The sequence below is a fragment of the Saccostrea cucullata genome, unplaced genomic scaffold, assembly GCF_032062105.1.
Source record: "Saccostrea cucullata isolate Sc308-1 unplaced genomic scaffold, CSIRO_AGI_Scuc_v1 ctg1456, whole genome shotgun sequence".
Classification (NCBI taxonomy): Eukaryota; Metazoa; Mollusca; class Bivalvia; order Ostreida; family Ostreidae; genus Saccostrea; species Saccostrea cuccullata.
This window is the reverse complement of record NW_026923075.1, coordinates 100,495-113,236: the sequence shown is the minus strand read 5'-3', so window position 1 is coordinate 113,236 and position 12,742 is coordinate 100,495. Positions and strand designations below refer to the sequence as shown.

At 32.0% G+C, this 12,742-nt stretch overlaps 1 protein-coding gene across 1 annotated transcript; it reads left to right on the top strand.

The window, feature by feature from the left end:
* Positions 1 to 9,251: 9,251 nt before the first annotated feature.
* LOC134263079 (neo-calmodulin-like) lies at positions 9,252 to 12,315 on the top strand. The gene is made up of 5 exons (XM_062745383.1): positions 9,252 to 9,534; positions 10,626 to 10,653; positions 11,077 to 11,220; positions 11,568 to 11,813; positions 11,920 to 12,315. Exons 1-5 carry the CDS (start codon positions 9,532 to 9,534, stop codon positions 11,943 to 11,945), a joined length of 447 nt encoding a protein of 148 aa, XP_062601367.1. The 5' UTR covers positions 9,252 to 9,531; the 3' UTR covers positions 11,946 to 12,315.
* Positions 12,316 to 12,742: the final 427 nt, after the last annotated feature.

Below are 12,742 nucleotides of genomic sequence, written 5' to 3'. Positions count from 1 at the left end.
CAAAATATTTAAGTCAGAATTGAGAAGAAAAAATAAAAGTTTGACAAGCAAATTTAATTTAAAAAAATCTAACAATTCAGTGACTTACAAAACAAGTCAAGTAAAATAAGATCTAGTGAAAGGTTATATATGCTACTAGTGCAGAGTCATCAAATAAAGACCATAGCATTTACGTAATGCTGACTTTAAAACGAGGTTGTTGAAATCCCTTTAACACCAACACCAACAAAATTTATTCCAAAACCTTCAGGTAGACACGTGTGTATAGATTGCTTAGGGACTAGCTGTAAATAAATTTTATAATAAATAGACAAAACAATTATTGTTTCATCAATTAATACTGTTAATTTCCATCCATAAGTCGTTTAGATATGAACTAATAAAATGACTTGGGAAAACCACAGAGTAATATAGTATGTTACACCTGTTTCGTATTTGGATGTTTTACTTACTGTAGACGGTTAGGACTAGGTACAACTCTATTGTATAGCAGAAGAAATAGTCAACTGTTACAAGAAGGATATGGAGATAACGAACAGTATTCAATCTCAAAGTCCATAAACTTCACAGGTGGGATCAGGTGCTTTCAAATAGGTATTACTGGCAGTTAAGAGGATGTTACAGTGATTTAACAACCCCATTCAAGATCAGCATTACGTAAATTCCATGATCGTTATAATAGCTTTTTCAACTAATTTAACATCATTAGGTCTTTTTGTGGCTGACATTTTTATACCAAATTTACTTATTTTCAAAACAATTTTATTTATATTAATAATCCTTTACTTTAACGAATATGCTGCATTCAACAACGGAACCTGATCAAAATTTTTGCTGAGGTCTGGTGTATCGACAGGGGTGTATATATGTACTTACGTATACTCCTCCTGGACATCTGACCTCACCTGAAATCTTCAGGATCTGTGTTTTATGATCTGTTTTAAAATAGTTTTGTATTGTATGTAGATATGGCATGCCAAATTCACAAAAATGAGCTAAACATAATTTCACAGTTGATAAACTAGGTTTATCGACAGTAAACTATAGTTTACAAACCGTGAACTATAGTTAACAATTCGTTATCTATAGTTTTCATATGTACAACTATATTTAACGGTTGTTAACTGTAGTCTACGAATGCTAATCTAAGTTTATCTGTCTGTAATAATACGTTAACAATACTCAGTAGATTTTGTTGATAAACATAGATTCACGTCTGTTAACTACATTTTTATATTAACTTGCAATCGTGAACTACACTATAGTTAAGAGTTGTAAACCATAGTTTACAAATCGTGAAACTGTATTTATCAGATAATCTATGTTTTGTAGCCTTTTTTTGTTTTTAGTGTTTAGTATAATTTATGTGTTCGGAAACATAGATTATTGCGTTAACTATGGTTTACAAATGTAAAAATATAAAATAACATTGTAAACTATTATAATAGTTTACAACCGATGAACCTAGTTTATCGACTGTGAAACTATGTTTTGCTCTTTTTTGTGAATTTGGCGTGCCATATGTAGAGGTTTGATATTCTTTCTTTACAGACCGATCACTGTTTGTTTTCTTCCCCTTTTTCATTAGCAAACTAAATGCCAATGATATGCATATGATAAAGTGCTGATCTTGAGGTTCTTGAAGCTTTTAGCTGACGTGTTTCATTCCAATTGTTTGTTCGATTTTATATCAAAGGAGATGGGTGAACTTAGCGTGCAGAAAGCCCACTAGCTTCAGATATATAAAAATCAAAATCAAATTGTGAATTTAGTATTTAGAGTAAAGTTCTTATCATTTGTTTTTATGAAGTCATAATAAACAAAAAGTTTTGAGGAAAGTTTTCGTTAAAATTTATTCTTTTATATATATAAAAAAAAAAATAATGTGGTATCCAGTGGGTACGAACCCTGGCAATAAAAATTCCTTATTTGCATTCTCTATTGAGACTATATAGCACGCTAACCACTACGCTACACAAGTCCTGGTGAAGTGTGGCATTTAAATCTTGTTTGTGATATGACCATTGAATTCTTGGACTTCAAGTATTTCTTGAAAAGATACGAAAGTTTTGTCATAAAATTATATTTTTAAGGTATTGTGGGTCGTTGCTCCATAATTTTAGAAACCAAAATATGTATGTTTTAATGCAAACTTTGACAATTAACTTTCCAAAAAATGGAGAGAGGACCCACTCATATCGAAAAATAGTGTTATAGTGTGAAAAAATGACTCGTTTTGTCCTCTTTCGTGTATATTTAATATTTCATAGCCAAATAACTTCAATCTTCATGAGATTTGTGCAAGTTGTCGAGAGTTTACATAATGTTCACTTTAATGTTAGATTAAATATAAAGGAAAATTTTTAAATTATTGAGATTTAATTTTTCACCTTCATGTTTGTTGTGCTATGGGCTTATCTCTCGTCATGTTCACCCATCTCCTTTACTATACGGAATATTCCTTCTTTCTGATCAATTTGCCCATTGTGTGTGTGTGACCAGTCAACAGGTGATGCTTATACCTCTAAGGTCGTACCTCTGGAATTTCCTTGGGTCTGTGTTTTATGCCCTGTTTACAGATTTGTATTGTTTGAAGATCACTATTCATTATCTTCTTATTTCATTTAATTAAATTGTCATACCTATTTAAGCTGGATTCGAAAAACTTCAACAAAAACCGTACAAAGATACATAGCGGAGTCTTGCAAACAATTCTATCAAGCCTTTGGTCCTTCATTTCAGCAGTTCCATTTGAGAATTGTTGTTATGAAATATGGATCCTAAAAACTCAAGAATTCTCTTTATTTTCCAAAAAACATAAACATATAAATTTGTGTCTTTGCGAGACTATAAACAGACGAAATATTATTGATTCTACTAAATGTAGTTGTGGTCAGAATGTGGATGTTTATCATTTCTTCTTTGTTTGTAAAAGATATATAAGAACAATAAATAATCTTTTTTACAAACTTTTTAGACACACATCTGTTGGTATGGGTACCGATATACTTTATCTTATGATGTGAACTCTTTTATATTTTTAGCAGTTCATAAATTTATCAATGAATCTGGAAAATATAATTAACATTTCGATTTATTCATGCTACTTGTCAATATCATTTACTTTACTATGTTATTATTATGACAATTGTACTAACTGTATCAACTTTACCAACACCAGGAGAAGAACTTGTAAGTTGTTAGAACTTGTTTCTGATCCTTTTGTGTTAGACAATAAAATAAGTATGTTTAAGGGGGCTGGGTGGTCGGGGCCATTTTTAGACTACCGGGTATTTTGATCTCCATCATCAGAAGAGCTCCATATAAAGATATAAAAAAAAAATGTTAAATTTTAAAGCTAAAATTTATGAAATTTTTCTTTGCCAAATGATAGTTGACAGCTGAAGATATCATATCCCAAAATTTAAGTTATATCTGGTGGTTAATAAAAAAAAAAAATCAGTTGACCCCCTAGCCTCCTTAAATCAATTCAGACTTTATACACGCAACACTTTAATCGCAAAACAATAAAGAAAAGAAACTTTGACATAAAAAAACCCAACAGATTCTTCAATAGAAATGGAACTTGCAAATACAAAATAATTTTTTTTTTTAATTTCCTTCTACGCAAAAGTAGTCAGAAATTTATCTAAAGATTAACAAGAAACATATGGAGATAACGAACAGTACACTATTCAAGAACAAAAGTCCATAAAGCAATACAAAACAGGAGCAGAGCAAACACGTACCTCCAAAACACCAGAAATGGGATCAGGTGCCATGGAGGAGTGAGCATCCCCTGCTGACCGGTCACAACTGCCGTGTGCTCCATGTCATGATCGGGAAATAACGGAATTATCCATTGTCAATTCAGTTTATAAAAACTAGTAATGGACTAACAATTAGAATGAAAAACGTCAGTCAGCATTTGACTCAATGATAAATTGCGTTTGCTGACAAGGTCATTGTATCGACCATAGAACTTACGAAATGATGACTTTAAACGAGACTGCTGATATTTTTGTTTCATTCATTTCTTTGTCAATAACTTACCTCGTTTTAGAAATTGTACATACGTAGAGAATGCTCTTGCTGTTTTCAGGTGATGAAGGTATATTGCTGCATAAGTAAGGGAAGGTGACGATAGAAAAGTTAAAGTCATCACGTTTATCATAGAGCTTGGTTGTTGTATCATCATGAGCGTCTTTTTCAAGTAAAATATCCAAATATGAAAACGGATGTGTCAGACTCTGTACATAGTATCCTTTTATGTCAAGCTCACCGGGAAATATTGTATCAACATAAGAATGGAAATTACCATTGTTAATTGACAATACGTCGTTGATACCCGGTATATCTAAATGTCGAGTCGAAGTCCACAGCAAGTGTTTTCTTCTTTTCAAGAATAAGATTTCCCAGACAAATTCTGCTTCATATGAATACAAAAAATAAGTTCATTTTAAAATTCTATGGTTGTTTTGTTGATTTCTTTTACCTTTTGTTTGATCGTATTTTTGCCGGATTGTTTCATTCAAATTGCTAAACAATTTTTTTTTTTTTTTTTTTTTTTTTTTTATACGTACGACACTACTTTTTGGTTTACTCCATTTACCAGAATCAACCGTGAGACATAAACCCATTGAATATACAGGTGATAAGGGTATATTGCTACATACGCAAGGAAAGTTTACGATAGAAAAAATGATGTCATCACGCTCTTTATTTAAAAGTTTTGTTGTCAGGTAACCATGAAAGCCTTTTTCAAGAAAAATGTCCAAAAATATGGAACAGATGCTTCCGACTCTTTGGTATCTTTTATTTTAAGTTCCCCTGGATATATGGAAACAACATATGAATTGCAGTATCTATTGTTAATTGATATGTCGTCAATATATCTAAACGCCGAGTTGTCGAGGTCACAGCAAGTGTTTTCTTCTCATGTGTAACTTTTTTAAATAAAATCAAACAATTTCTAAAACTGTTTAATTATTGACAAACAAGTTGACGAAACAAAGAGATCAACGGTTTCATTTTAAATCAGCATTAATGTCAGCATTTCGCAAGTTCAATGGTCGTACAATGCCGGACCTTATCAGCAATTAAAGACAATCATTAAGTCAAATGCTGACTGACATTTCTCATAATTGTCAGGACATGACTGCCTATGGATTTCTTCTTCGATCATAACAAGGAGCAGAAGGCACGTGTGTTGGTTGAGAGGGGTTGTTTACTACTCCATAGCACCTGATCCCAGACCTAGTGTTTTTAGAGGTCCTTGTTCTCCTTGTCCAAAAGAATTGTTTCAAAAGAATTTTCAGTTTGGTTTCTGTTCGATATCTTCATAATTTATTCGAAAACATGGAGCATGCAAGGAGTGGAAACAATATAGTGTCCCAGACATCTCGTGCTCAAATAGGACTATTGTTACGACCAAATATCAGTTATATTAGATTCTTATTTTTACGATGGGCATATCATCATGTAAATGTTATTTTCAGACCTTGGCAATCTACTAATATTATGAAAACTAAAAGAGAGAGAGAGAGAGAGAGAGAGAGAGAGAGAGAGTGAAACAGCAGAATTTTTTGGATCTCCAAAAAATCCTGGACGCGGCACCAGTTGATGAAATGTTCTCTCTGGGAGCCACGTCATTTTTGATCATGAAAATTTGAAGACATTTAGATTATATTTTGTATATCTTGACTGTTGTTAAAATGATTCTAAGGTCTAACTGAGTCTTATTATGTTCCCCAAACGAAGTTGGGGAACATATTGTTTTTACTCTGTTTCTTATTATTATTATTAAGGTCTTCCGTCTCCAACGGAAGACCTTATTGTTTTCGTTCGGTTTCTTTTTCCCTATTATTATTTTTCTTACCGATTTTGTGCACGCGATTTCTCGGAAACGGCTGGACCGATTCTCACCAAACTTTCAGATCTGATAGATATTTATCTGAACCTTGTCGGAAATTTTTCATAAGTACGTCGTCACTTCCGGTCGTGAGATATGGACAATTTACTGATTTTTAGAGGGTCGGCTTGTCCTGAGATCTCCTCCCAAACGACTTAAGATATCGACTTGAGATTTTCAGTGAAGGTAGAGGAAGGAGAGTAGATGTGACATTTTGCATATAGAGCTTTCCAGGTAAGAAGGCATTGACGCTCGCCTGGGCTCGAAAAATAGGCTCATAAGCATCTCGCAAAAATTGACACGTTTTCTTTTATATCTTTTTACCTGTTAATATTTTGTTAAGACATATATAATAAAAAATGTGCAATATAGTAAGACCTTTCATTTGATATCAAGTAAATGGGGTTAGCCCTTCAAATTAGGGGCATAGAGGGGCCAAAAGTCTCTCGTCTTTAACTTTTTTGTTTTTCAATATTTTCAAATTATATTAGTATAGTTGATAGAAACATTTCTTATTAGGCTGAATATATAATTCGTTTGTAAATTTATGAATTCAAACTCGAGATATTAACATTCAAAAATCTGAGGCGGGACCAAAATTGCGGCGGACTCTGTCAATTCCGACATTTCGCAATAGCGGTTTACAGAGGCAGCCGAGCGTTTGCTTGAACGAAAGTAACATAAGGAGCAATGAAATGTGTAGGGATACTTGGATTGTCACGTCGTAGGTTCGTTGCAATTCTGTGTCAAACTACATTTATAATCCAAGGTCTCCTTACAAGTCTTCTTTAATTAGTTTTGGTTGTTTCTCAAAGTAGAAAAAGAAAAGAATGTGCAAATTAAGTACGCATTGATGATATTATCTAAATCAAAAGAATTTAATCAAAAGAGAAAAGGCATGATTCCATGTTGTTTTATCAAAGATCATAGTCAAAATCATATCTCATCTTATCGAAAATTCGGACGGAAGACCTCTCGTTGCTCGCAACGAGATCGCATCTAGTTATTATTATTATTTTTCTTCTTCCTGGGAAAATCTTTTCCGCGAATGATCTTGTAAACTACACGTCCGACTTAGGTGAAACCTTTCTAGGGTCAGTAGGCATGTTATGTAGATTTGCCGAACAAATGTCATTTTGCGCGCACGTGCTTGCAAGAGCGCGCACGTGCAACGCGTGAAATGACCAAAATAATAGATACAGCCGTAACTTTTCTATTTTTTGATTATATGCTTACATACTCATAATATAAGTATATATTAGTAGTATAGACGTGTTGACATGGTCAAAATAGCAAGATCTCACGCGCATGCACGTGCGCTTCGCTCTGATTGGCTGAAACTAAAGTCTCAATATCTTTCTTGTTTTTCGTCATAATCCTTTGAAATTTTGAACTTAGTCACACATAATGAAGATCTACAGCATGATATATAATATTTTCATGAAAGCACGTACATGCACGTGTGCTGGCAAGAGCGCGCACGTGCAACATGTGAAATTACCAAGATAATGGATGAAGGCGTAACTTTTATATTTCTTAATGGAACTTTTTGAAACTCACAATGCATGAATAAAGTAGTAGTATGGACAAGATGACATGGTCAAAATTGCAAGATCTTACGCGCATGCACGTGCGCTTTGCTCTGATTGGCTGAAACTAAAGTCTCAATATCTTTCTTGTTTTACGTCATAATCCTCTGAAATTTTGAACTTAGTCACATATTATGAAGATCTACAGCATGATATATAAGAATTATCATGAAAGCACGTAAATCCACGTGTGCTGCAATCTGATTGGCTGAAACTTTACATGCCTATATCTTTCTTGTTTCTCAACAAAACAGGATGAAGTTTAGAATATGAATAGCTATTATGGATTCCTACATGATATTGCTATCAAAATTGAATGCAAGGACGTGCTTGCATACACATGCGCACACGCAATGCGTAAAATGAACAATATGTTTGAAAAACGGTAACATTCATATTTTTATGACTTTTTATTGATTTCTGGAATATAAAGATATGTTAATGGTTTAGACAACATGTCATGATCACTTTGCATGTGCATGCACGTGCGTTTACGAACAATGCGTTAAATGACAAAAAGTTAATATCATTGTAGTTTTTAAAATTCTTTTATGAAATCCTGTGAAACTAAGCATATTGAAATTTGCACAAAAAGGGAGTTGAGGAGCGTTTGGGGAACATCTGTAACGGTCCCCGTTACAATTAGAACTAGTTTATTATTGATAACAATGTCAGATTTTAAACATTAAATTACAATTTTTAGTCTTCATCTTGGATACATGAAATAATCTGTTACTTTCCATGTTTTTATTTGATTTATATATGTCTTAATTCTTGCATCTTTTTTTCTAATGATTTCAGTATATCAATGAATGCTTTGTTTCCATTGTACCATTAATTCGCGTATTGAATCTCTTCAATGCATACTCTAAGTTGATACCATGCATGGGATACATTCTAAGAATTGGTGATTACAACCAAGGAGGGAGGTGTTTCCCTAATCCCTGTTATCAAATAATCAATGATTTCATGAACTGCAGATTTTTTTTGGTTTCAATTAATAGGTAGAATGTGCTTCTAAAACAATATAAAAGTATTAAATAAAATAAAGGGGATGTGGAACAGAGGGGTATACCTAATCTTTATTTCCCCAGATTTCATTAATAGTTCCAAAAGCTACAGGGTTTACAGCCTTATATATTAATCCCCTTGCAGATCATAAAATGTTTATTAATAAGAATTATAAATGTGTAATTGATGAGATTTATATCTTTTGGAAAAGAAATCAATATTTTTTTCCAAAAGCAAAGTATAACTCATTTAAAGCTTTTCATTTATTCATTATTTCTGTGTTAAATGTCAGTATTTTACCAAGGAAATATCGACATTCCATATGTCTTATCGATTTTTTTTTTTGCCTTCAAATTAATTTACAGGATTATCAGCTATGATGGATTTTTTTAAAATATTCAGTTCAATGAGTTTGAAGGAAGCATTTCAATTTTCCTAAATCCTTAGTATAAAGAAGTTGTTTTATGGCGAACCAGAAACCCCCAAGAGAATACAGATTCCACGAGTTGTAATTTGCTCTCATTTTGTGACGACAATGCCTTAAAGACCAAACACTGAAATATATGGCTATTATAATATGCTAAACAAGCAAAATTTAGTATTTTTACAAAGTAGATAGGGAAAAATGAAATTTTAAGAGCAAAAATGGTAATCTGATAACTAGGCAACATGTTTTAAACAATGAAAAGAATTCTTCAAGCATCGATCACTTATCACACAACTCTTTCCAACATGTTTTGATTTGAGATCCATGCTCTTTAAATTTTTTCAACAATATCAATACAGCAAAAAATAATTCAAGCAATAGTTGATATTTCGAGCGCTGTGTATTTAAATCCCATATTTTCAAAACAGACTTTAATGTTTTTTTCTCTCCCTCGGACATGTCATGGATTGTGATCATCGACTGACGTCGTTATAGATAGGACATCTTAGTTACGATCGTCACTGTTTGTGTTGGTACAATACCGGGGCCCTCCAACTCTCGCTAGTGGCTATTGGGACAGTGGAAAATTAAACATGGTAAGTGGTTGTTGTGTTTTAAGCCAATTAACTTAAAAAATATCAATGCATACATTTGAAATATCAAGTAAATAAAAATTTGTTGAGTTTCCCCCAGGAATATATGTAAAATTCGACAACAACGCTAGTTGATTTCTCAGGGAGCATTTTAATAGCATATTTTAAAATTTCATAGTTTAATGTTTCTTTTTGTTTTTTTTTTTTTTTTATAATTTTTTCTAGATCAAGTACTGTTTGTTATCTTTAATGTTTTTATTACAAATGAAGTGAAACAGAAACAAAACTTAAGCAAAAAACTTTACTCATTTTAAATTTTTTTCAAACCAATTTAAATGCCGCCATGAAGATACAGAGTGATCAACTTTTAAAGAGATTATTGCGCAAGTTTAAAATTTGGATTGAAGCTCAAATTCAATCAACCATTGATGAATACACAAGGATGAAATATGAGCTAATAATCACTTTCGCAAATAACGAGTACATGAGGAATGTGAAAGACTTGTCCCAGAATTTATTATGAAACTTAAGAAGTGACTTAGTCACAGATCAATCGCACGTTAACATGCTATAAATTAAACAATGTCGTTGCCAATAATTGTTTTTCTAACCATTTAAACCTGTACGTTCAATACTTTCTCAGTTTCTATTGATGGGAATTTTTCGTCCAACAGTCTTGGGAACAATGCATCATATAAAAATCGAATTCAATAACTCTATTCAGAGTTCTGTTTATATATTACCATGATTTACAATGACTGAGTCGAAAAATGAAAAAAAGTAATTATAGGTATTGAAACTCATAAAAGTACAAGAAAACGTACCCCCTCCCAACACATACACACTCACTCTTACAGACACAAAAAGAAAAAAAACAACGTAAATAATAATAATAATAAAATATTTTTCAATGGTCTTAATTTTAGATCAATACATGGTATGCTTGATGTCCAAAGTTAATTACAAATTGTACTCTGAAAATATTAAGTTTTAATGTAATAATAATCTAATTGAAAACATGCCTTTGCTACATTTTCTATAGATTTAAAAGAATTTTAAAGAATTATAAAACTATCTCTATCCTTTTATTTCAGGGTGAGCTTTCAGATTCACAAAGACAAGGTAATTATACTTTATATATTGTACTATTATTTTGTAAGTACTTGTATCTCACTTTAATAGGCATTTCTTTATCGGAACACTTTATTACAAAGCAAGTAATTTATTTATATGTACAGAACAGTTCATATCAAACAATATATATATAAGTAAGTAAAATCTATTTCAGAGCACTTCATCAGAACAGTCTTTTTAACAAATGCATAAGAAACTTTGTAGTAGAACAATTTAGCAACACAGTTTGTTCATTAAGCTGAATTTAGAATTGCTACATCCTACGGTTGTTTTTGGCTATTGTTAGAGTCTCAAAACTGTATACATGTATGGGCAATAATTTTCAAACATTTGAGATGAAAAGTTCCAAACATGTTAAGACCAAGACTTGCTTCACTTTAACACTGATGAAATACATTCCGTACATTTCAGAAATAAAATCTGCTTTTGAGTTGTTTGACAAGGATGGGAGTGGCTTTATAGATTCCGCTGAACTGAAGACAGTCCTCCATTCACTGAAGCAGAACCCCACTGACGCGGATGTCCAGGCCATGATTGACGAACTGGACACTAACAGTACGTGACGTCTCCCGAACTATCTTCTAAAAATAGTTCAAATTTATATCACATTTTGAATTTTATTAATTTACGTAAATTAAAATGTCAGCAAAGTTTCATACATGTATTCTATCTGTCCTATGGTAGGTCTTCTAATGCAGATGAAACTTTTTCGCCGATTTATTTTATACAATAAAATAAGTTGAATTAGTCTGGCTGATTAAAAGAAGAACTGAAAATGTTCCAATGTTATCTTATGACGACGGACGAAAACCGATAACAACTCTCATATTGAAAATAAATGATGGGTGATAGCAATTGTGAATATATATCCAAACTTTTCTTCTTATTTCTTTTTATAACAGAAAATGGGCAAATAGATTACTCAGAATTTGAAAAATATATGGCGAGTAAATTCAAGAACCCGGACGAGGTAGAGGATGAAATGCAAGCGGCCTTCAAAATTTTTGATAAAGACGGAAGTGGAAAGATTGACGCAGAGGAACTGAAAACTGCTATGATGAATCTCGGAGAACGTATGTCAGACAAGGATGTGAATGAAATGATTGCTGAGGCGGATCTAGATTCTGACGGGAAGGTAGATTATAAAGGTAGGAACACTGTTTAGAAGAAAAGTGAAGATTTTTATGTTGATGGTTGATTGTAATCGATTTTCTTGTATACTGAAACTTATACATTACATTGTGTTTTTTTCAGAATTCGTTAAAATTATGATGAAATAGAAACCTTCTACTAAAAGTCTACAGATAGAGGCAGCTAAAATGAAAGAACATCCGTCCATCTTGAACAAGTTGTTTTTTATGATTTATTTGAACAATGACTCAAATATGTTGTGTACTATATACATGTACTTTCAATGACAGTTTGATCCAACAAAATAATATGTTTAATGCATGATATTTGAGGCCTAAATAGACACAGAAACCGTTACAATGTGTTTACAATGTACTTTATTATAAAAAATAAAAATCTTTGTAATAACTTCATACATGATGTAATAAATAAAATACTAGTACTTTATACTAGACATATGTTGTAATATACATAAACATACTTCATACTAGATGCTTGATGTAAAACATAGATTTGTTAGTTTTTTTGGTAAGTAACTATATGTATTTTTCCCAAGAAGACTAACCTTTGGCTTTATCGCTGTTGTTCCATAAGCAGAAGAATTACTGAGTGGTCAAAACAAGTGACCCTTAGTTTACAATATCCTCTGAAATGCTGATACTTCAGAAAAAAGAAACATATCTACCTTTATCTCTGTTTCCTTATAAGGAGATGGGTGAACTTAGCGTGCAGAAAGCCCACTAGCTTCAGATATATAAAAAAATCATATTCAAATTATGAATGTAGTATTTAAAGTAATGTTCTCATCATTGATTTTTATGAAATCATGATAAACAAAAAAATTTGAGGAAAAATTTTTGTTAAAATTTATTCTTTTATATGAAAAAAAATAATGTGGTATCCATTGGGTTCGAACCCTGGCAATGAAAATCGTAAGTTGCATTCT